Raw genomic sequence first — 26,074 nt, 5'->3', positions numbered from 1 at the left:
TCTCTCAACTATCTATCACTCTGCACTGCTCCTCAAAGTATTCATTTTGTTTCTCCACATTTCCAGCTTGCTGGATAAAATGAATCCTTTCTTTTTTACTCATCCCTTAGAGACAGGGCAGCACACTGTTAGGTGAGACAGCCGGTCAGGATGCCCCGTTTCTGTGAGACTCTCAGCCTCACTAGGTGGCCATCTTGTTTCTCTCAAACAAGACAATGCACTTCGAGGAAGTTATGCCCAACGAAGAACGTGTAACTTCAGCTTCTGATACCTAACGTCTATTAAGGGCCCTACTGAAAACCTGTTATTACTGTTTAAAGAATAGGTAATCTTTCTACCTTAGGGACCAAAATCTGTTATTAGTTTAAGAATAATTAAAAGGCTATAAACTTAAGCCATACTACCTTAATAAATCATAGAACTGCTCTCATTAAATTATATTTTAATGCCGTATCTTGGCCATTAAAGTTGCCTCACAAAGTAGCCACATGAAACTCATAAATGTGAGTAACATTAAATACTCACTCTTACATTACACAATTTACTCTAGATTAAGACACAATGTAAGTAAATGTAAATATATTGCACATATATACACATATATACATAACTATGTTACATATATACATATATATATTTGAAGACAATGTTTCACTATGTAGCCTTGACTGCCCTGGAACATGTTATGTAGACAAGGCCAGCTTCAAGCTCACCAAAATCTACCCGGCTCTGTCTCTCTAGTGCTGAAATTAAAGGCATGCAATCACTATGTTGGCTAAGTAGTAGTTTTTATAATGACATAAAGTAATGCTTTTTAGAAAACTTTTCTGATAGGAGTTATCTTCAATGACACCACCTTCTACTTAAAAAATATTGGTGGTCAGAAAATTCAGACATATATGCAAATATTTAGAAACTATTTTGAGTTTACAAATACTTAGGAACTCAACTGAGTTTCTTTTTTGAGTATGCATGCCATGATTATGGGTGCAGGTATGTGGGTGTGCTATGGTGTGAATGGAGGTCAGAAGACAACCCCACTGTCGGTCCTCACCTTCCACCTTCAGACAGGTTCTCTTGTTACTGGCTGCTGCACACATAGGATAGCCGACCTGTGAGCACAGCTGACCTGTGTATGTATTCCCTCGTCTCTACCTCCCATCTCGACGTAGCAGCACCAAGATCATGGACGTACGTGCCTGCGCCTGGCTTTAATGGGTTATGGGGACTTGATTTCACGTTCCCATGCTTGCATGTGCTTTTCCCTCTGAGCCTTCTCCCCCAGCTCCTATTCTGAGTTTCTATCTCTTTAGTCTGATGTGCTATTTGTGGAGGCTGCTCTAGATCTGTTTCAAAATATGGAAACAACTTTAATGTATAAATTTATTCAATATACTAACTTCTACTTCAAATATTTAATCTTATCTACAAGAATCTGTAATAAAAATTTAAATGTATACAAAATAATATTTACAGATAAGTATTTAAAATGTAAATGTAAGTATATTATAATTTAATGATATTGTTTCCATGGAAATATTAATTATTGACATTATTTTATGAAAATATGCATTATTGTTCTTTAAACAATAACAACAGATTTTCAATAAGGCCCTTAATAGAAATTAGGTAAAAGAAGTTGAATTTACACGTTCTTCTTTGGGCTTGACTTTCTAGAAATGCACTGTCTTATTTGAGAGAACAATAATAATATCAATTATTGATACTGTTTTATGAAGATATGTAAACTGCTAAGGCTTTCAGAAACTGTTTGGTTTAAATGTATTCAATCAGTGCATTGATCACTTAAAGATAAAGCCAGAAAAAGCAAAAATCACAAAAAGCAGCAGAGGACCTGGGGAAAAACAAACAAGAACTGAAGACAAAAGTCATAGGAGCCAAAAGCTGATTCTTTGAAAAGACCAACTAAACTGATGTGCTGTAGTCATATCTAAGAAACCCAAGGAGAAAGGAGACAGATTACTACAGTCAGAAAGGATAAAGGAAAGGTCACTTCGAGGGATCGATAACATTAAGAAGATAAAAATGTATTTCGAACAACTGTGTATCCATAAACACAGTAATTTGGTAACACATACGAAACAAACCAATTTCTTGAAAGATACAATCTACCAAACCCATTTAAGGAGAAAAGGATACTATGAATATGTCTATCTCTATTTTTTAAATATACTGAAAATTAAGCACCTTCAAAAACTGAAAACACCAGACTCCGAAGGGAACACTGGTAAACAAATGAATTCTACCAAACATTTACAAAACAACAACAAAAACCCCACCATAAAACCAAAACCAACCAACCAACCAACCAAAAACCCAAGTCTCTGTAATCTCTACTAGAAAACAGGACGGCAATGATGAGAAGGTCCAGAGCAAGGCAGGAATGTTTTAGCACCACCATCGACTGAAGGGCCTAGCAAGCCCAGTAAACTAGAGATGGAAATAAAAGGCAAACTGAATGTGGAGGAAGCAAGAAAAACGTTCTGTTGCAGAAGACAAGACTGCCAAAAGAAGTAACATCAAAAAGTGTTGGCAAAACTCTAGGATATAAGGTTTTATACCAGCATGAACAACTGAAATCCAAAAGTAAAACTGTACCAATTATATTAGCATCAAAAACTCCAAATAAGGATGACAGAGAAAAATATCCATCACTGTCAGGTTGCCAGTCCTTTCTGGTTTGACCCAAAGACTTAAAAGAATCCTAATATAAAGCTCAGTCAGTTATCGCATAGATATCAACAAACAATTTTAGGGATAACATGGCGTGGCAAGAGATGTATGACAGCCAACAGATTAAAGGAGATTAAGTTTGGAAGAATGGCATTACTTGACTACAAGATTTCAGAGGCTACTATAATATTAGAGCACAGTATTGATGAAATAATTGACCAACAGATCATTGTAAGAGAAAAGAGAACTCCCAAAAGGATCCACAGAAATATAGTTAACTAAATTTTGATAAGATCAACACAATTGAGACAGTCTTTTCAATAAATGGTGTTAGGACAAGTAAACAGCCACACACACAGATCTAGACACAGACTGAAAGGGACCATAGATACAGCAAAATCTAAAACAACTAGAAGATGGAGGAAAATCCTGTCCATTACAAAAAAATATAGTCTTGGATATGGTAATGAGTTTTAGATATACTACCAAAGGCATGATCCATGAATGGTACCTTACCAGAAAAGTAGCATATGAAAAGATGTGCCATAAGCCATCAAGAAAACGCAAATTAAAGTGATGGGATGCCACAACATACCTGTTAGAATGGCCAACTCCAGAACACTGACAATATTAGATGCTGAGAGGGACAGAGAGCACAACTTTCATTTACTGCTAGAGGGAATGCAAAACACCACCACACAACACAACAGAATACTATCCAGAAATAAAACAAAGGGGCTAAAAGTCATGAAGATGAGAGTTTTAAATGCATGCTAAGTAAAAGGAGCCAATATGAAAAGGCTGATCATTATACGATTCTGACAAGGCATTTTAGAAAATGCGATAGCATAGCAACAGTACAGTCATCAATGGTTGCCAGGTCTCCAGTGGAAGATGAAGGCACAGGGAGAAGGAAAGACGAACAGTGGAACGGGATTTTAGGACCCTGAGACTATTCCATGTGATACTGTAATAGCAGATACATGCCATCACACATTCATTAAAGAATATGCAACACAAAACGAACTCCAAGGTAAACTAAGGACTTTAGCTAACAGGACTGCATTAACATAATACTGATTTACCAAACATGCCACGCTAGTGCAAACTACTACTAATGGGAGAAAGTGCAGGTGTGAGTGGCAGGGTATACAGGAACTGTTATTCCTTCTCAACCTAATCCCACCTCGTGGAACTACTGATTGAATCTATGGCCTTACACATACTCACGCTCAACCTTCTCTTTTCTTTTTTTCCCCATGCAAACTTAAAACCACTCTAAAATAAATGAAGACTCATAATTAAAACCCAAAGACATGGCACTGGAGAGATGGCTCAGCAATTAACAGTGTCTGCTGCTCCTGCAGAGGACCGAGTTCAGTTCCCAGAACCCATACCTGACAGCTCACAATTACTTGTAATTCCAGTTCCAGGAGACCTGATTGATGCTTTCTGGCCTCTGAGGGCACCAGCATGCATGTGAACATACACACAAAACAAATAAAAACAACTTAAAAAAAACCCAAACCACCAAAGACAAATATCAGAAAATTTCTGTACCTTTGAAACATTCCCTCTTATTTCTTCATGTTTACTCTATTAAATGATGTAAAAAGAAGAGAGGAAACAAAGACCCTTGGCATGTGCTTACAATACACTGTTGGGAGTATGAAGCCCTGCACTTACAATGAGCACAGACGGTACATAAAAGCTACATGTAATGGATGGAATTGGAGAACATTATGCTGCCAAATGAACCAGAGAGACAACCTAACATGCTTTCACTTTTATGTGAATTCTAAAAAGTCAAACTTAATAGAAACAGACCAGAAGAGTAGTAACCATGTGTTGGGGGATGGGGCAATGTTTGTCAAGTGGCACACAATTTTGGTTATGAGTAATTTCTAGATCTCATATACAGAACGCCCTGAGAACTCTACATAAAAAGTATAATATTTTTGCTAATGAAAAAGTATTTACTGGCTAGGAACATAAAAAAGATAGCCAACATTAAAAGAAGGCTCTTGACAGAAAAAACATTTAAATTTTTCTATACACGTATTTTCCATATATATTGTAATATAATTTGTTTTATAAGGGTAATTTGTACATATGTGATTTACTCAACACAACTGTAACTCATCTGTAGACATTTAAAATCAATATGCACCTAGAACAACTCAGCAGGACCAGGAAGCCAATACATGACTATTCCCTCTGCAAAGCACACTTCCTGCCTGAAAAAATAGCATACAGCATTTCTTTCACTATTTGCCTACTGCTGCTTTATTTATACGTACATATGTGTATATATAAGTGCGTGCACGACAGACAGACAGACAGACAGACAGACACACACACACACACACACACGTTTAGATTACAGCTGTTCTGATCTCTTTACAAGTCCTGGCCATCACCTATAACCGACATTTCAGTGGAACATTAAAAGGCACTGTAGCTGGATAAAGATTGGGGAAACAGTCTCAGTGAAGGACTCATCTTTTGGGGGTTTAAGTGGTCCTGTAGTTCACTTTGATCTAATAAAGAATTATTGTTGAATGCTCATTTAGTTTACATAATCGGCACTTTTTTTTTTTTTTTTTTTTTTGGTTTTTCAAGACAGGGATTCTCTGTGTAGCTTTGCGCCTCTCCTGGATCTCGCTCTGTAGACCAGGCTGGCCTCGAACTCACAAATATCCGCCTGCCTCTGCCTCCCAAGTGCTGGGACATAATCTGTACTTTAAACCCCGGCTTTAATGGTTTTCTTTCTAGGGCACATGGCTTTCTTACTTCCTGACAGTTGATCAACCGGGTTACTTGCATGCTTTTTAAATATAAAAGCACGCTAGTTTGTGAGTAACAAATCAGCTTCTAGCCTGAGATGTCCCTTCTAAAGACTCAACAACCCTAAACAAAACCCTTTCCTAAACCCAAAGTGTCTTTCAAGTGCAACTGCTTAGGTCAGGAATGATGGCATAGTAAACGATCTTACACGGACATCCTCTCCCAGCATAGAGCAGCTCTGAAAAAGCATCCAAATCATAGTGTGAAGTGACAATCACAAGGACTGTCACATGCAAAGGACACTTTATATGGCTCCATTTTCTTAGACCGCTTTCTACCTCGAGTTTATTTCCAGAACTCTCTACCTCTCCCTCAACACACGTACCTCTTGAAACACATCACGTGACTCAACCATAAGGAAATTCTTACCGTTTGGACTTCCTCGTCTACCACTGTCTCCTCAGTGAAGCACTGTGTCTCCAGATCCTCAAACATGCCCATTACTTTACCCCTATCCCTCCCGCCTAGATTGGCCGGCTCTGAGATCCCCACGACCTGGCTGCTTCTAGTGACCAGAACTCAACTCAAACACCTTCCATCAAGGCCGACTTACTTCCTTAGCCATGTGACCTCAGACCTGCCTGCCAGGTGTTGGCTGTTGCCTCTTATTCGTCTGCTTTGCTGTTCTAACACTTCTTGATATCTTTTCCCCACTTTATTTACTTTATTTTCATTGTAATATAAGTTATATGAGAAGGAAGAAATTGTTTTGTTATTTTAACCAAAATGTTGCAAAACCAAAAGTTCTAGTCTGACCTACTATTAAAGAGTATGTTCATAAAAATATTTGGTGGAAGGATGCATTTGTGAAGTTATAGGAAACCAAACCAAAATTTTCTATAGGTACAATTATCTATTTTGGGTCATGCAACCTAATTTAGTAGCAGGAGTGGAGCTTGGCATTTTCCTGACCTTTAGAGCTATGAGAAGTCAGAAAATAATATATAAGCATTAATAAACTTTTAATAATGAAACAAAATCTATAAGCCAAAGAAAACTGTGGGAACAATGTTAAGCCTCAAAGCATTCACAGAACTATAAACAACTGTCACATACACAGATTTTCTTTTAATATTTATTTTTATTTTATGTGCATGAATGTTGTGCCTGAATGTATGTCTGTGTACCACTTGTGTGCTCTCAGAAGCCAGTAGAAGGCATCAGATCCCCTGGAACTGGAGTTACATATGGTTGTGACCTATACCCTGTTGGGGCTGGGAACCTCTGCCAGAGCAACAAGTGCTCTTAGCTGAGACATCTCTCCAGTCCCTAGAGTTTATTTTTATAGTGAAAAATGTTTGCTGAATGGATCATACAGTTTTAATTACATAATTATATTTTATTAGATATACACCAGAATCTAAATCTTACTAGTTTAGGGGGTTAACTTTTTACTTTCAGTACTGGATTTACTGTCTTATACTTAGCCTTGGAAGCAGAGCCTCACAAGAACAGCTTGTCACCTGGTTTTATACAGTACGTTATCCCTGCAGGAGACAGTGACCTGATGTCAACAGGTACAACATAAGGACGTGGAGACACTAACAGAAACACTGACAGACTGCACAGTTACGTTTCCTATCTATGAGAATGGGAAAAGTACTGAGTAACAATAATATCAAGGTGTCAGTTTAATAGAAATTATGCAGACTGAATTCCATACTGCACAATGTCCATTACCTGCATATTAATTCTTTTCTAGTGTTTTTTGGCTTTTTAAATGATTAACAAATAAAATATCTAAGTTCTTTTTCATAAACAAAACAAACAAAAGTACTTTCTGCATCTTTGGTGAGCAGCACATACTCTTGTCCTTCAGATTGTCTCAAACAGTTCATACTGAGTGGAAAGCAAGTCCTCAAGTCTGTCTATTTGGCCACTGGATTGAACTGGATGTCTTTAGAATTAGTATCAGCAGAATAGTGAAGAACTCACCAAGCAAGCTCATGCATGGTAACTATAAGTAAGAAAAAGAGCTATGAAGACAATTCTGATAAGCTCCAATGTATTTGTTTCAAAAACCACTGTCTTATGAGAGAAAGTGAGGCATTTTAAGTTTTAAGCCAAAAACTTCAGAATCCAGTTACACAAATGAATCATGTAATTAGTGTGTATTTTAGGCAGTATCCTATCAAAAAGGATTTCTATGCTGGGCTTTGTGGTACATAATCTCAGTACCTGGAAGGTGAAGTAATCAAGGGTTTGAGGCTGATATGAACTAAGATGTGAATATGACTGTAAATACACTATGAACTTATCAGACATCATATATAAAAGAGGATATAAAATATTTCATATTCTAAACAGAATATGTGTTGAAATACTAACATTTTGGACACTAGTGATTACATACAATATACTAAAATAAGTTTTACTTATTTTGCCCTTCTTTTCATGTGACTACTAGGAAAATCTAAAATTACACTGGCAGCTGATACCCTTCCTGTTAGGAAACACTGATTTAGATCCACTGAACTCTGGGACACGATGAAAAGAAGGGAAAGAAAAGTAATAATCATGAGCACAACAGAAAAGGATTTAACCCAAGGCTGAGGCAGGAGAGTGAGTTTGAGGGCAGCCCGAGTCACACTGTAAAGCCACATGAAACACCAAAACAACAACCAAAACAGAATTAAAAATCTGCATTGCCAATGGTTAGCTACATGGCTGTTCATTTAGAGAGTAAGCACAGTAAATGTAGAGACAGTATTGAGATTCTGCAGCACACAGTATCACAGCCCAACTACGAGTCAGCAGAGCGGTCTTCCTGGGTTCTGAGGTTCCCTCATTTGCAGAAATGAACACACAGCATTGCTGCTTCCTGTAATTACACCGTATCATGGCAAGAGACGTTCAATGAGATATGAACAGATATCAGTGGATTGTGGAGGGAAAAAGTTACATTTACCTTTATGTGTTCTAAAACAGCAGTGGCAACATTTGTATGGAGATCAATAAGTCTTTTTTTTTCAAGGAGTTCTGGCAAAGAACTATAAGTTACAAAAAATTGAAAATTAACCACAAAATTTCTAAGAAAGTAATGCAGACCTCAATAAACCCCTGCCTGCTGCTTCACGAGGAAACTCAGAACACTGAATCAAAGTGACAAGTTAAGCTGTCAACTGAACTGAGCTCCAGGCTTGATCACATACCACATGCATCACTTTAAAAATACAGGCGAACGTTATCTTACAATAGTCTGGTGCCAATACATTACTTCTACAGTTCCGCATTCTGCTTCCAATGTTTAGGGGTTTAGAATAAAATGAGATTAACGGAAACATGCTTTTACCTATAGTTCTCTAAGTACTGAAAACCCATTTGAACTGAACAAAGAAAACAGCAGTAGAAATAGCAAAACGAACAATGACTGGTCCCACTTTATCACTAATATTGTTTTCCTAGTAAAATTATTCAAATTGGAAATTTCTAACTGTTCACACAGGCAGTTACTCTGTTGCATCTGAGAGGAACAGAAATCAGCCTAAATGTGCTCAGAGCATTCAGTTCTTCAAATTCAGAGGCACAACTGCATTTCCTACTGTTCCCTCTTATTAAAATCACTAGAGATTTTTAACTTCCAGGGTAAATGTCATCATCAGGAAGACTGCTCACCTGACTGCCGACGTGAGCTTAGCCGTGTTATCAGAAAGCATGCTGATGGCTCCCTCGTCCTCTCCTTCTAGTCCCTGTGAGGGGATGAAAAGGCTCTTAGGACTTGAACACTGCCACACCCAAGCAGGAAGTCAATGCATCCCACAGACTACTGATAAGCACTGATAAACTGGGTCACCTGGCACAAACAGGATCTTTGGGGTAAGCACACACATTTTGACAACTCCAGAAAGGTTCTAGTGGCCACCTTGGCTGGCACTGTCAATGCCCAGACACTCGCTGCAGGTGAGACACAGGACTCAGCCTTACAGCTGACGTCTGTCCACAGTCTGCAACAAGAAGCAATCCTGGGGTACACATCTCGAAAAATAATATTAGTCATTTCAAATCACAACCCATTCTTTAAAATCAGCTTCTTCTCAACAGTTAGATTTGTTTTTTGAAAAAGAATACCAAAGCTGGGTGTGTGGGTTTAGGCAGGAGTGCCAGGAGACCGAGGCTAGCCTACGCTATGGTGGCCTACGCTACGGTGTGAGACAGTTCCTGAAAACCAAACACCCTTGAGTAGGTTGACAATGATTGCGCTGGACTTTGTTAGACCTCTGCAGATGACCTTCCTCTACCGTTGTTCCTGGGTGCGAACAGGACCTTACCATGATGCTCTTCAGACGTTTCACCTCATCTTCTTGGGCTCGGTAGGATTCTAGCTCTTGCTGGACTGATTCTGCGACTTCTGGGAACGGACTGAAACGACATTGCGCACGATCAACTGAGAGTAAAGGATTCATGTTTTACACGTGTATTTTGAAATATAAACAAGATTTACTTTAAAAACTCAGTTTTGAATATATTTTATATATAACATGGGTAGATATACATATATAAAACTATGTAATTTAAAAGTGTGTATCATAATCAGAAATCTGCACAAACAAAATCTACTTCTAGCCTTTTCATTAATGAAATCACATTTTCTCTTTATATATTGTTTAAACAAAAACATATTTTAATTTATTATTTACTTACATGACTGAAAATCAAAGGAAGACAAATAAGTATGTTTGAGCATTAAATAAATATTATCACCAAAACTAGAAGATGTCAGAGGAACCATTCAACTATAATGACAACAATTTAAAAAACAGCATCCTTAATTTAGTACTCTTAGTACCCTTACTGTTAAAAAGAATGCTTCTATCTATCTGGGCGGTGGTGGTGTATGCCTTTAACCCTGGCACTCGAGAGGCAGAGGCAGGCGGATCTTTGTGAGTTCAAGGCCAGCCTGGTCTACAGAGCTACTAGTTCTAGGACAGCCAGGACTACACAGAGAAACCCTGTCTCGAAAACCAAAAAAAAAAAAAGAACACTTCTAACTTACTCTTTTAATGCCTCTCTGATGATATGTAATTTCATTTTTGCCACCATTATAGAAGAAAATATAGACATTGAATTCCAAAGTAAAGAATATTATTTAAAATTTTTAATCGTATCTCCAACTACCATAGTTAGAAAAAGACAGTAACAGCTTCCTGCTGAGAAGCCAAATCCTTGTAACAGCCACATGGCTTTCTTCACATCTCTTTTTTTTTTTTTTTTTAAAGTTCTAAGTATAAAAAATTTAAATACACAAAACCCTCCAGCATGTTAAACTACAGCTATATTCTGGTCCTCTTTAAACACAGTGGAAGGTGAGGCCCCAAAGCACCCAGATCAAAGACAGAGACAGACCTGTATCTTTATAGATACACAATGGAAATGCTTCCAAAAATCATTAATGAAAACCACTGTTAGTTCTTGGAGAAATAAAGTTTTCTTTGTTTAGTGTTTCTCTGGACATAATGGCAACTAGGTAATTTTTAGAGCATTTACTGACCCAACTGGGTACTTTAAAAGAACACAGCAATGGGATGGCCACACTGGTCTACATCATGTGGTGAATCACTGTAATCTTCTTACTTATCGTTTCTTTTTTTTGTTTTTTTTTTTTTTTTTGGTTTTTCGAGACAGGGTTTCTCTGTGTAGCTTTGTGCCTTTCCTGGAACTCACTTGGTAGTCCAGGCTGGCCTCGAACTCACAGAGATCCGCCTGGCTCTGCCTCCCGAGTGCTGGGATTAAAGGCGTGCGCCACCACCGCCCGGCTTGCTACTTATCGTTTCTTATGACTAACTGTCTGAACTTCAGACACAAGCTCTGCCTCCCCACGTATAGAGCATGGGGTTTGTATGAGGGACAACATGTAACAAAAAGGAAAAATACGACCCCGAAGTTTTTCTATCACACAGTCAAATGGAAGACAGGTTCCTGGAGCTGGCAGTAGAGGTCAGAAGGACCCATGCAATCTTCAGGGTGAGCTCTGGAAGAAAAAGAGCCCTACAAACAACTAATGAAGCCGGGGGTCAAGAGGAAATTCCTTCTTTATGTGGAATATGATTCCAGTATGCAAGTGTACATGATGTTTATCATCCACTCATCTACTGACGGACATGTAATTTAGCATCCTGTCTCTGCTATTGTGATTGGTGTATCAGTAACAGGGATGTATACATGTCTTTGTGGTAGGATAAGGAGTCATTTGGGTATGAATCTGGAGTGGTATAGCTGGGCCTATGAGAGTTCATTAGTTTCTTCGGTTTTGATTCATGATCAAAGTAAAATATGAGAGAATAATGATGACTTTTTAAACACCTTACTCTTGCTCATACAAATCAGTGAAAAAGTATATTGGTATTCAAAGTTCTCCAAATACACCACAAAAAAAAAGAAAGAAAGGAATGGAACAATACATCATCTACGATGGACTTAATTAGAGCCGCCACTGACTGTGCTGACTGTGTCAATGACCTCGGGATTATGTCTCAGGTCGGGCAGCACTTCTGCTTAAATAATAAACGTTTTAATTACTGATATTTTCTCATTTACCTTCCTTTATGTTTCTGCCAAAACTTATCAACTGGAGTTAGATCGTAAGACTTCTTGTTTTTCCTCTTTGGTCTAGCACCAGCTGGAGAATTTTCCACTCCTGTAGATTCTTCCAAATTCACTCTGTTTAAGTGGAAGTCCTAGGAAACAATAAACTTGTTTAAAATAACTGAGTTTAAGAAGCACAACATTTCCTAGACAAGGAAAATAACCAGTGTTGTTGGCCTTTCCAGTATTTCCAAGCGCAATACAGCCTAAGGTTCGACAGCCCTTCCAGCCCTCCGCCATCCACAAATGTGCTCACTGTTTATGAGTTTTAATGGAAGTAATTAAAATTTCAAATATACACAGAGAAAAGTCATATTAAGTTTCTCCTAGAAAAATACACATTTCTTTACAGAGAACACTTTTCCTTTAAAAATAGGATGACATTGCAAGTGCATACTTTGTATCTCCGTAAGTCATTTACTAACACATTTCTGAACATTCCCTCATATTTGATTATCTTTTTATGTTTGTTTATGTTTTTAATAGTTATGATTATGTTTTAGGAGGTTAAAACACAATAAAGGTTAAAGCTACAAGAATAATAACACCTCTTTTCACATAAATTAAAAGAGTGGTCAGACTAGCAGTGACTACCCTTCTCTGCTCTGAGCTAATCTTACTAATGTGAGGCTTAATAGTTTTTCTTCCCTTCTTTTTCAAAACTCATACACACAACAGGTCAAACTAAAGTAAATCTCTTCTGTCCTTTCTTTTCCTTTTCACATTACGTCCATGGCTTCTTTCACATTTCAGGGTCAACTTTGTTCAATAGCAGTGAGTCAGGAGATAAAACATGGTTTGATGTGACACGTCCCCCACTAGTTCACGTTTGAATGCTGGGCACCTAGCTAGTGGTGCTGCTCCATCAGGCTGTGAAACATTTGGGGGATAAGGTCAAGATGTTGAAGGAAGTGGGTCCACCCGGGGTTACAGCTCCAGTTCCTTCTGTTTCCTGAAGCTGACAGGATGCAGCAAGCAGATATCACCTTCCCTGCCTCAATGGACTGCATCCTTTCAAACCCTGAGTCAAACAAATCCTTCCCTTTGGGGGTAGGGGGGTGGGGTGAGGGATAAGAGAAAACATGGCTATTTGAAGGTGATAAAAAGAAGGGTGAGCAAGAACGAGACATTATCAGGTGTACTGTGATGCTATCATCTTGGTTTTGAGGTGGCAATGATTTCTGCAGGTCTGAGCAAGTTAAGCAGACTGAGCACAATTTAATCTCTTCTAGATAAAGCAAGGTCAGCAGTGTTGACTTGGATCCTGAGGAACACACTTTCTCACTTTTACAAACTGATCCTTTACCACACCTTACTGAAGTGCCACTTTCCTTCTGATGGAAAAAAGGTTGAAATATACAGACATGAAATATACTGCCAGACTAGAAAACCATGTCTACTTTCTCTCAAGTCATAGAATCAAAGGAGCAGCCTCCCTTACTGCTACATGAAGTCCATCAAAGAGAGGGACCACATACAACTGCTTGCTTGCTGTTCTTGGGACTGTACCAGTTACATATCTTTACCAGAACCCTTAGAAGTACTACAACTTGCATTAAAAGAAGAAATAAGCAAAGTGTAAGAGTGACTCTGGTGCCCAGGATTTACAGAATGTGGCAGAAACAGGATGAAAGCCCACCAGTCTGACTTTAGAGACCCTGCGCACAAGCACTGTGCTAACTCTACGACAGAATTGTCGGTCACAGAGCACAGGTACTCCGAATCCTATCCTTTACTCCAGATACAGGCTACAGGGAGCGACAGCATTGTCCAGGCTGACAAAGAAGAATAAACCGTTGGCTGTGTGTGGTGGCGCACGCCTTTAATCCCAGCACTCGAGAGGCAGAGGCAGGCAGGCAGATCAAGGCCAGCCTGGTCTACAAAGCAAGTCCAGGACAGTCAGGGCTACACAGAGAAACCCTGTCTGGACAAACAAACAAAAGAATAGTGATACATTTCAACCTCCATATATTTTCTAAAGATTCCTCACATCACAGTTCAAGAATATTAGTGAATGGTTTAAATTCTTCTCAGTTTCCCACTCTAACATCCAATCTTCCCTTGCACAAAAGTCATCCATAAAGGGTAAATTAAAAATAGCTCAACTCTGAAAACACTTTCAACAGTGAATAGACATTAAGTGTTATATGTGAAAAGTCTAGCTTTTAAAAGTTAACTGTGAAAACAAAAGATACAGAGGGCAACATCTTTAAACAGCTAAGCTTTAGGAACTCAATTTCTAGTGAAGTACTGTTTCCATGGTAGTGGCACAGCTCATTCAAACACAAGTCACTTGTCAGGAAAAGGTCGTTCTAAAAATAGGAGAGCATATTATTACTGAATACTGACAGAGTACTCAAACACAAAATGATCAAGCAATGAAAGATGCTAAGAGTTCTGAGAAATAACATAACCGCAGAAAGAACATTTCCACTGTTTACATAATAGCAAGGCAAATCAAAAAGTTAATTTTGATCTCAGAAACTGGGAGACTAAAGCAATTTGTACTCTACTCAATCATGCAAAAGGAACAACATTTGGACTCCAACAAAAAAACAGTACAGTTGGTTTTAGCACAATAGAAGTTTAGCTGTTTCCACTGACAGATCTGAAAGGCTGGAAAACGGTGCCTCAAAATTACCAGATAAAAATAACCCACAGGGGAGCCTACACAACACCAAGAAGCTTTCAGAAACCCTGTCCTCTCTCACAAGCCAGACAGCTAATGTGAACAAAGTTACTTGGGATATAGATGACACCTCTGAATCTGAATATAGATTCAGAGCTAAGACTTATTATTCACATGTAACAAACACAAGGCAGAATACAAATAACTTTTATTTTGGCAAGAATTCACAACTTTTAAACTTCAAATGCTGTTACAATAATCACCGTACAACTAGTTCACTGAACAGATGTACTTGGTCAACAACTGAAGTTTTCAGACAAAGGATAGTAGCTTCCACTAAGAGACCCTTAACTAGTCCCATATTAACCAATGATGGAGAAATACAGCAGCGGAAGTGCAAACACAAGGCAATGATGGAAGCGGACACAGCACAGGGATGTGAGGCAGCACCTCAGGGCTCTCGTGCCTCCCAAGGCTCTGGCTCCTTCCTTTGCTGGCACTGCCATTAGGACTGAAGAAATGCACTGCCCTGGCTCACTCACCACACATAAGCCTAAGAACTCCATCTGCTGGAGCAGAGCCATCAGAGGGTTATGTTGTCTGGGGGCTGAGGTATCATCACTGGGAAAGGAAAGAATGAGGGAAAAGTGTGATGATTTGCATGCAGAGCTGGTGAACACCTCTCCTGCAAATCACAATTATTTCCTTCAGAAAAGATGTACTAGTTTAATTAAGCTGAGTCTTGTCACTTTTTTCTTCCAAAGGCACTGACAAATGAGTTGGCAGGCAAACACATCAGGTTTCAGTCTCATGAAATACAACAGCTTCCACTGACTCCTGACAAATTAAAGCATCATCTGAAGAACAAATCTTCAAAGGTAGTCCCCAAACTAATTCCAGTGAGGGTAAATTTTAAACACCAAGTTCTAAGGAGAAGGCAGTCTATGCACATTTACACTGTTCTGAACTCCGCAGGTGTAGCTGTGGGTCAGCTATGTGAGCCGGGGGACGGTGTCTTTAACCACAGTCAGGGAAGTGCTGAGGTTATATGAGTGCACTCTATTTCTAACTGAGAACTCAGCTGTGCACATCTGGTGGGCAACCTTCTATCTCAAGAAGCATGACACCTACCGTGTTCAGGAAGAGCCCACACACAGGGAGAGAACCTCAAGTTACACAGCAGGGCCCTGAATACCTAATGTCACTTTAGAATAAATGTATCCATGTTAAAGAAGGTAAGCTTCTAGATAAAGTTATATAAATCTGTATCTGGAACCACACTCTTCCCTCGAATAAGCAGAGAAAATAGTATCAGAATGATGATATGGAGATTTTAAGTTATTTTGCAACTTAAAATTATTATTACTATGTTATTTCTCAGATTTTAAGCTGTCTTACAACTTAGATCCAAGCAGTTTGTTTTATAAAAGCAATATAAGGTTTCTTTGGCTCAAATCAGTCTGTCAAATAAAACTCAAGCAAAACAAAGATTACAATATACTCAAAAGAGTGAAACAATCAGGTCACCCTGATGCTTTTAAACTGTACACAATGGCTGCCTCAGGTCATGTTACACGTTTCCCATTACTGCGGTAAGTCATAAGAGAACACACTCTTCACTCTCAGGATGAGACACACTGTAAGATGCTTCTTTCCCACTCCTGAAAATGTCTACAAGCAGAGATACCCCGGTACAAGTAACAGACCCAGCACGTCACATGGTGCTCTTTGATAGGAACCATGACTTCTGGAGAAATGGCTGCAGCTAGGCTTGAGACAGAAAATGGACATAATGGGCCAGAAAATGTTGATGACTGAAAACAAGAGAGCTACCAAAGACTAACAGGGTCACGTCGAGAAGATGCCCTGGCCAAATATGAGAGGACAAAGATGTGATGAGGTGAGTATCAAAATGAATTACTATAATTATTTGATAACGTCTCAAATATAAAAGGCCATTATCTCATAAAATACAACAGCTACTGTTAACTGCTTTTGCAGACTGCTAAGGGGGTAAATTCATTTTCTAAACTGACAAATGAATAAACAGACTCAAACATTTCTTTTTTTTTTTTTGGTTTTTTTTTTGAGACAGGGTTTCTCTGTGTAGTTTTGGTGCCTGTCCTGGATCTCACTCCGTAGACTAGGCTGCCCTCAAAGAGAGATCCGCCTGGCTCTGCCTCCTGAGTGCTGGGATTAAAGGTGTGTGCCACCACTGCGGTCTCGAAAAACCAAAAAAAAAAAAAGAAAGAAAGAAAGAGAGACAGACAGAATGCCTGCATTAGACAGTCTCCATTTGCCACCAGCAATGAATATAACCTGGAGAACAGTCATCAATGACAGCAAGGAAAAATGCACAGAGAACTTTTCAATGGACAGAACATGTCCACCACCTTTATTCTATCCATCAGCCTCATCATTATAGCGCTGACAAACGTTACATTTCTGAGAAATGCCACAAAGCAGAAACTATCCAACACTGGTATGAAGTGGACTTAACAAAGAGTTGAGTCAAATCAAATTTCCAGCTCCAGCAATGTACAGGGCATTGTGGGACAAAGAAACATGTGAAATTGTACCATCAGTCCCATCAGTCAAATGCAGAAAGTAGGGAAGTCTCTAGAAAAATATGAACCGATTTCTGTGATCAGAAAGTTGAAATAAAAAAGGAGTAAGAAGCCGCTGGGATCTGTCTCTTTCGATCCCTGACCCTGGTTACAAACACGTGCCACCAGGCCTGGCTTTTCATGTGGCTGCTGGGGATCCAAACTCAAGGTCCCCATGCCTGTGCAGCAAGGACTTCACCAACTGAGACACTTCCCCAGTCCACACAAAGTATTTGTGCATAAGATCTTATGCATAATTCAGGGAAGCTAAATGATGTCTATGGGCATCATGATACGATTCTGTCTGTTTTTCCCTTGTGGTACTAGGAAGTGAACCCAAAGTCTCACTCATTCTAGGAAGCACCATTCTACCACTGACCCACAATCCCCTACATTTTGATTCTGTTTTTATTTGAAACGTTCTTTAACCTGAAGTGTAGCTCATAAATGTTGTTCCTTGCCATAGGAATACGAAAGTATGGGCTGAGATGGTTTCATCTTACTGAGTCTCTGTGTGAACGCAAACAGAGCTTCCCTGACTATAAAGATGGGGCAATGGGCATAAATACCACAGGAATTAAGAATTATTTTAAACCACTGTGGTGGTTTAAATAAAAATGCCCCCCACAGATGCATAGGGAATGGCACTATTAGGAAGTGTGGTCTTGTTTAAGGAAGGCATCACTGGAGGCTTTGAGGTCTCAGAAGCTCAACCCAATGGCTCATGGTCCTTTCCTGCTGCCTAGGGCCCCAGAGGTAGCTCCTCTCTAGCATCATGTCTGCCTGTGTGCCGCCATGCTTCCCACCATCCCCAATTAAATGTATTCCTTGGAGTTGCTGTGGTCATGGAGTCTCTTCACAGCAACAGGACCCTAACTAAGACAGCCACTGGGATCTGAATGCTGACTAGACGGATGAGCACAATCTATTTTTATCTTAGTTCAGAACCCAAGGTATCTTGTGCCAGCAATGTCTCCTGGGAGCTTGCTCACTCTCAAGAGTTCCTCAACCCTTGGATCTGGGAACTGGATGGAACCTATGCCACAGATACATAGACAATATTTGACAACTTTAATGAAGAGATACTTTATTCAGTCTTAAAACTGCCTCATGATTAAGAACTACACTGTCCAATACTGTCACTAGTGCAATAAAACACCTGGAATGCAGTCAGTCTGAACTGAGATGTGTCGTAATTATAAAAACACGGAGTTTATAGAATTTCATATATAAAGGAGGAAATATAAAATATTAATGTTATAAATTGATTGTGTGTTGAAAGCTAAAATCCACACTGTTAGATTACATAAAACATTCATCTGTTTCATCTTTTTAGTGGGACTACTAGAAAAATCCAAATTTACATTGGCAGCTGATAATATATTGATTACAAAGTATTGTTTTAGAACCACAAAACCTTGGTCAATGACAAGTGGGGAAAGGAAATAAACGCAGAAAACAGCAAGAAAAGAATACAGTAAGATGAGATGGTAGCTCATGCCTGTAACCCCAACACTCAGGAGACTGAGGCAGGAGGGTTGCCATGAGTTCAATGCCAGTGAGGACTTTACAGCAAGACCATGACTCAAAACAGGGACAGAAATGCTTAATTTAGGAAATTTAATTTATAGAAAAATTTAATTAAAAGTAAAAAAAGAAATCTTTGTAGAATGCGCTATCACCAAATATAGATAACTCTTACATGTTATTTACTAAACAACTAGGAAATAAGAGGGGAAAAACAGTAATAAAACAAATTTAACAATATATTATTCCCTAAGCAGTTAGGATATAGAGGGAAACGGCACAGAAAGTTAGATTAGTAGCAGTGTGTAAAAGGTACAAAAGAGACTTCCAAGATTTGGAGCACAAAGCTCAGTAAAAGACAAGCCACTATGCCGAATCCCGCCATGCTGACCTGGGGCGAGCACTCTCCCTAGGAGGCCAGCCACATCCACCTGCCCAGTGCCGAGGCACAATGAAACCCCGACTGTCTAACCTACTCTCACAAAGGGCAAGGGTATTGCAAAAGCTTTTGTGTCAGAAGAGCGTATTTCCCATTTTAAAATTAAAACTAACCATTTTGACACACAAGGGAGCTGTCTCAATTACCATAGTTGTTTCTAAGATCGAATATTTAAATAATTATCAATGGTTTAGATTTTCCAGGCAAACATAAATGATATAAAAAAATCAAACTTCAACTTTGTTTCCTAACTAGAAGTTTTACTCCATCTTGTGGCGACAGCGGGTATTAATTACTCACTATGTGTGTGACTTCTCATGTCCCTCCAATTAAGTCCAAGTTCTGTACTATGTTGCTCCCTGTGTCCCACTTAAACTCACTTCCTTCTACCTGACTCCCATGCTGCTTCACTGTGGCTACGAGGCCACGGGCTGTTTTCAGCCTAGAACGCTCTGTCCCCGTTTGGTTACGAGGTTTATACTTTACCTCCTTTGAATCATCCTTACCTATCGTTTTGTAAGTGAGATCTGTCTGGTTTCAAAATCTCAGTCCTGTTCGCCAGCACTTTACTCTCCTCTATAGTACTTCCTACCTTCTGAGCGCTATGTATTTTGTTTGTTTATTGCCTGTCTCTTCTTCCTAGAATGCAGCTTCAGGAAGACAGGAATCCTTGTGTCTTTTTATCATTGCTGAAGCCTGGCCCCAAACTATCTGTCTATTCACTAAACCTCTCACTTGGCCTCTTATAATAGGTTTTCTTGTCTTATTTCCATGGCTCTCTTTGGTTCCTTTTGCTTTCTATATTGAATGGATGTTGTGCCATAGGTCTCCATGTACCTGCAGAACTGAACGTTTCTACCAGTAATAAATGTGATTTATTTAAGTAACTGCTTCAGAACATCTTGGTTTTAAGGAGATAGGTTGTTGTATGCCTCTCTTTTCCTCTTCTCATGACATTATATGCAGTCTTTGTGATAATGATACTATGTTATAACCCTGAAGTTTAGTCAACTAGAATGCTTGTCTTAGAACCAATGTTCCGGGTTCAAATTCTCTGAACTCTCTTTCTTTCAGACAGGGTCGGACTTGTGGTGCAGGCTGTCCTGGACTACTTAGCCAAGGCAGGCCCTGAACCTCAAGGTTATCTTCCTGCCACAGCTTCTGGAGTTTGGAATTACAAAGAGGAGCTATTATGCTTAGAAACTTCGCTTACATCTCACTTCCTCTGTCTATAAAATGGGGATGACTATGATCTTACCAGTGTTTTGCCAGAAATTACTTGTGCATGTGTTTTCTTTTTATTGCCTTTGAAGGTTGGGGCTGTGCTTTATTTCTATACATTATACAATAAACATATTAGAGGATAATTTTAAGCATGCAATCAGAACTACTTCAGAAAACATATTGTATAACATGAAAATACTGTTCAATTTCCTTCACTGCTTCTTTCCCATCACTGTGAACAATGCCCCTAATTTATCCCATATTTAAAGACGATAAATTCAGAACTACAATCTAGCATCTACATCACTGTATTTTTTAATCCTTATTTTCCAGTTTTATCCCTCTTAACTTTGTGTCTGTAGCCACGATGTTAGTTTAAAATTAAGGAAACCACTGAATTTACCACATTTCAATAAAAAGTGCTGCATTTAGCCTCTTACCAGCACATCATGTACCAGCGCTTGGTATGTCCACGTGTGGTGTAAGGGCGTCGCCAAATCGATGTTTCTGTCGACAAGGACTAATAAGGGCCTTTGGAAGCTGCAAATGCGTCAGAACATCATATAAACGTGACAGCAATGTACATATTCTAAACTGTCTACTATTTTCCAGTGTGACATTTTTGATATGAGCAGCTGCTCTTAGAACTGTGTAACACTTAACATTTCTACTACAGTAAGTTATGGTTATGAGCCAAGGCTTAATGCTGGATTTTAAGTTTTGGGGAAATTTCTTAAAGGAAAAGATCTATATAAACATATTTATAGTATAATTTTTATAGTCAAATTGCTTCTCTGATATAAAGTGCAGATTTTTGAAAAGAACAACAACAAAAAGGAATAGGTATTGCCTGACTCAAGGAAAACAGTAGACTCATATAAATTTGTCCAAATGTTTGATAGTTTCATAACCTAAAAATAGTATTTTCCCCCTATAAACATAAACACAAAATCAAGAAAGTAGATTCATAAGGAGGGCTTCAGAGAACTCTATCCCATTAATATGAAAAATGCAGACACTTGCAACAGCAGTAACTATCCACTTGGTGGACAAGAGACATGCCATTTCATGAACTGCTTAACTCCCTTATCACAGGTTAGGTGTCAGAGCCGACGGATGCACAGCCACCTGCTATCGGGTGTTACAAAGTGCTAGTGATGTCCTGTAGAAGTATTCCTGTACTAGAGCACAGGACACTTTCACATGTCACCTCTACCTGCCCACATGAGCTATCCAGGTCTCCTCCTGTACAAGGACCACATCGGTACCTCTTTACCCCGTAGGCATAAGTCCATGGGTCTTCCTAACTGCACTGACTCAAGGCTAAATGTCAGTGACTTCCTTACTGCTGACTACAGTTTATCACTCCAGAGTATGTGGAAAGGGAGGAAGACGGCTTATGGCAGGGTCTCTTAACTGTGGTACTACTGACATGGGAGGCTACATAATCCACTCATTACGGTTTGTTCTGTGCATGGAAAGTCTAGCACTCTAAGATGCTTCTTGACATGCTACAATACACATCACTGGATTCTGGAAGCACAGACCTGGTTAAGACTACTAAACATGTCTCCAGACTTCACTGCATGTTTGCAGGCAGCACAATCAAGATGGCGGATAACCACTAGTCTATAGTTGGATTTAAGCATATTTAAAACACATCAACAAATTGCTAATTAAAATAACTCAAAATACATTCAACAAACTATAATAAAATGCCATAATACTGCGATGAGACCAAAGCTAACCAAATAAAGCAGTGCCCTTTGATTGGTTTCTAGGGCACACAATACAGCATGGTAAAAAGGAGACTATTAGGTAAGGCATGAGAAAGAATCAGTGAGAAACTGACGTTTCCTCTCTGCTTAATGAGAAATGATATGAATGATACTTAAGACCATCAAGGAAGGCAGAGGAGGGCATAAGATAACGGAGAGCTGAGATGGCCAAACAAGCGAACACAGAGCCAGCGAGAGCAGCACAGACAGCAGCAGTTCACAAGGCTAAGAAGCCTCAGAGTCACAGCGTATGAACAAGCAGATGATGCCTTCATTGCGAGAGGACAGCTATTTCTATGGACATAATTTCCGCCCCCGACAGGTGTGGCTAACATCTGTAGGTAAGAACTCACTTTACAAAACTCTCTCTTCTTTAAATAATTCTCAGGCACTACAGTGAGTTTCTTTACTTCTTTATGTCAACAATGTTTACTACTATTAAAAATCAAACTGTACTCTACTATACAAGGGTTTTTATTTATATTTATTTATTTATTTTGGTTTTTTCGAGACAAGGTTTCTCTGTGTAGTTTTGGTGCCTGTCTTGGATCTTACTCTGTAGACCAGGCTGGCCTCAAACTCACAGAGATTCGCCTGCCTTTGCCTCTCGAGTGCTGGGATCAAAGGCGTGCGCCACCGCCTGGCCTATACAAGGGTTTTTAGTACTCATACTCAATAAAAGTTGAGCAGTAGTAATTTTGGCATTACTTGCTCATGCCGAATGATTGAAATACCTTGCAAGTTATTAGTGTCTCAATGTGAAAATGGGAACTATAGAAATATTCATTTTTCTTATTACCAAGATTATTGATAATTGAAAGGAAACAGCTTCAAACCTTGAAAGCCATGTAAACAGAAAAGCCTTCTACAGATACAAGTGAATAGAGACATTTCTAATGAAAGAAGATAATTTCTATTTGGTATCTATTTATGCTTCAATTTAAGTCAAAACTTTGATTCTGATACCAGATCAAAAATTAGAAATTGTTTCCTTATGATAAAAGCATTCTTATCACACAAGGAAATCAAAATGAAAACTAACAGCCACACACACCTTAACTGGCCAGTCCCAAGCGGGTCACCTGTAAAAAGGCTGTTTCTTGCATCTCGTAGATTTTCCCGAAGTTTCTTATCTAGTTTCTGAAAGTCAAATTTTAGATGAACTATTAATACTTTCTTATGTACGTAACTCAATGTTTCAGTTACATAATAAAAAAAACTTGGATTTTTTTTTTTTTTACAAAGCGGTAATTCTAAAATCTAAATACTTTAACATTTAAACTATTTCAATAACATCATAAAAAAATGTACTTCAACTGTAGCTGGAGAGTTTCTCTCCGAGTCCCGCCAAGCCCTCGCAGTCCCGCAGCCCACTTATAAAATAATCACTCAGAAGCTTATATTACTTATAAACTGTATGGCCGTGGCAGGCTTCTTGCTATCTAGCTCTTATATTTTAAATTAACCCATTTCTATTAATCTATAAGTTGCCATGTGGCTCGTGGCTTACCGGTATCTGAACATCTGCTTCTCATGGCTGCGGCTGGCAGCATCTCCTGACTCAGCCTTCCTGTTCCCAGCATTCTCCTCTCTCTTTGTCCTGCCTATACTTCCTGATTGGCTACTGGCCAATCAGCACTTTATTTATTAACCAATCAGAGCAACACAATCACAGCATAGAGAACATCCCACAGCATTCAACCCTGGTATCACTAATAAACATTAGTTTTACAGAATGACCACCATTCTCTTAAGCATGGCTGAAGGACAGAAAGCGGCTGATCTGGAAGGGAGGGAATAAAGCAACAAGCGCAGGATACAGAAAGCCCAGGTTATTAAACTCTGTCTTTCCATGCCATGCACACTGTGGGTTGGTAATTTTTTTGGTTCCTTTAATCTCTCTTTTAATTTTTAAAGGAATTTTCTTTAATTCAACATGGATATTAAAAATGTGTTTGTTGCTAATAAGCACTTGCTAAACTGAATAAAGAATAATTTTGAGGGAAGGTAAGTGCAAAAACATGTAAAAGTGCATGTTACAAAGTGCAGCGAGGACCAGCAAGCGCGATTGGCAATTTTACTGTACTACAGAGACATGCACAGGGAGGCCTTCCATTGAGGGGAGGGCCCCAAAATAACCACGTATCTGCCATTGGTACTTCACATACAACCCCACTAGCCAGACTCCTTGCCAGAGGTATCTGACACACTGAGAGAGCAGTTTACATGGCAGTATGTCCTTGGGGGCCGAGACTCACCACTGCCACCATTTCTGCGGCCGTTCCTCTTGAGCAGCGGATGATGGGAACAGCACCTATTTAATAAAAATGTTAACAAGGATCTTGAGTTTAGGGACAACAACAGTTTGGGACTACTTTAAAAAATAATTTAATAGTAAATGACTGCTATCCTTTTGTAAAACTAACTTAAATGTTAACAACATACACATTCTTCACTAATGTGAACTGATCCTAAATGTCTCTTTTCACGATCATGTCATCCCACTGGACCTCCCAATTTCTTTCTTTATGATGCAGTAAGTGGCTTATCTAAGGCTAAACCCCTAACTAGAAAAACTTCAAGCATGTTAATGAATAGACTGCTTTCTGTGATCTTCATGTGTTGCAATCACAGCACTTTACTTTTCAGGGGAAAGCATAATGTCAAGTGAAAATGTGCAATACTGATTAATTTTTAAAAGCCTCTTTTCTGATGGCCTGAATTATGCATGCTTGTCATAAAAATTTCAAATAATACTCAAAATGTATAAATTCTGGCACATGCCTGTATCTTAGCCCTTGGGAAGTTGAGACAAGAAATTCAAGAATTCCAGACCAGGTAGCCTGGGCTATATGACATCCTGTACCTCAAGAGAACCATCCCCAACCAAAAATAGTGAAAAGGAAGAAATACAGAATTAGATAGCCAGCCGGGCAAGGAGGCTGCAATTCCAGCACTCAGAAGGCAGAGGTGTGGTGATGGAGCCTCAAGGTGAGCTCAAGCTACATAGGAAGACCTATCTGTGAAAAACACAGACAAGCAAGCAAACAAAAACAAACAAACAAACAAAACAAAACAACAAACCAATGATTTCCTCAGATTGTTTTCTATTTACTGTTTAGTGCGTTTTAAGGCAAAATTGGAAATTAAGAGTGTATTGAAAATTATTTTTGGTACATCTTTGTTCCAATCTAGTGCTTTAAAACGTGACTACTACCACTACTTGTTAGCAATAATACCTTTCAAGAATGCAATAACTATAACCATAGGTAAAGGTCTGGAGAGTGTCTAGGACAGCAACAGAACGATAATATGTCTGTTGAACGATTACAGGATATACACCTGCAGTTTTCTTAAAGATGAACACACACAAAGGCTGGAGACACGGCACTGGCTGTACTGCTTACCCAGTACAACTCTGGGCTGCATGCTCACCACTGCAAAATTCAGTCAGCCAACCAAACAACCAACACCTGAGAGTACAGGTAAAAACTAGATGGACATACACTCTTGAAAAAACGGAGATACATGGCCACAGAGAAATAGTAAACAGAAAATAAGGGGACCTACTGTGTCAGAAACCAAAGATCTAAGTTTGGGGATAAGATGTAAAGGGGGGGGGTGGATCTCTGCAAGGAAGGAGCCCAAGAATTTGTACAAATTCTCCTTATACACCTATCTTAAGTCCTACACTTCAAACGGTTTCTCTTCTTTAATATTTCCACTTGTGGAAGAGAGAGTTTTATTA

At 39.0% G+C, this 26,074-nt stretch overlaps 1 protein-coding gene across 1 annotated transcript in view; it reads right to left on the bottom strand.

Moving 5' to 3' along the window:
• Scfd1 (sec1 family domain containing 1) overlaps window positions 1–26,074 on the bottom strand; it is an 80,805-nt gene that overhangs the window by 29,143 nt on the left and 25,588 nt on the right. Inside the window, exons 8-14 of the mRNA XM_052738486.1 lie at window positions 24,585–24,640; window positions 23,381–23,466; window positions 20,989–21,088; window positions 12,076–12,215; window positions 9,810–9,900; window positions 9,157–9,230; window positions 8,450–8,531 (exon numbers count right to left, since the gene is read on the bottom strand). Of these exons, the coding sequence (XP_052594446.1) occupies window positions 8,450–8,531; window positions 9,157–9,230; window positions 9,810–9,900; window positions 12,076–12,215; window positions 20,989–21,088; window positions 23,381–23,466; window positions 24,585–24,640 (629 nt within the window). The remainder of the gene's footprint in view (window positions 1–8,449; window positions 8,532–9,156; window positions 9,231–9,809; window positions 9,901–12,075; window positions 12,216–20,988; window positions 21,089–23,380; window positions 23,467–24,584; window positions 24,641–26,074) is intronic.

Source organism: Peromyscus californicus, unplaced genomic scaffold, assembly GCF_007827085.1.
Source record: "Peromyscus californicus insignis strain IS unplaced genomic scaffold, ASM782708v3 Scaffold_15__1_contigs__length_86483966, whole genome shotgun sequence".
NCBI classification, from domain to species: domain Eukaryota; kingdom Metazoa; phylum Chordata; class Mammalia; order Rodentia; family Cricetidae; genus Peromyscus; species Peromyscus californicus.
Note: the sequence above shows the minus strand (reverse complement) of the source record. Positions and strands in the feature narration are given on the sequence as shown.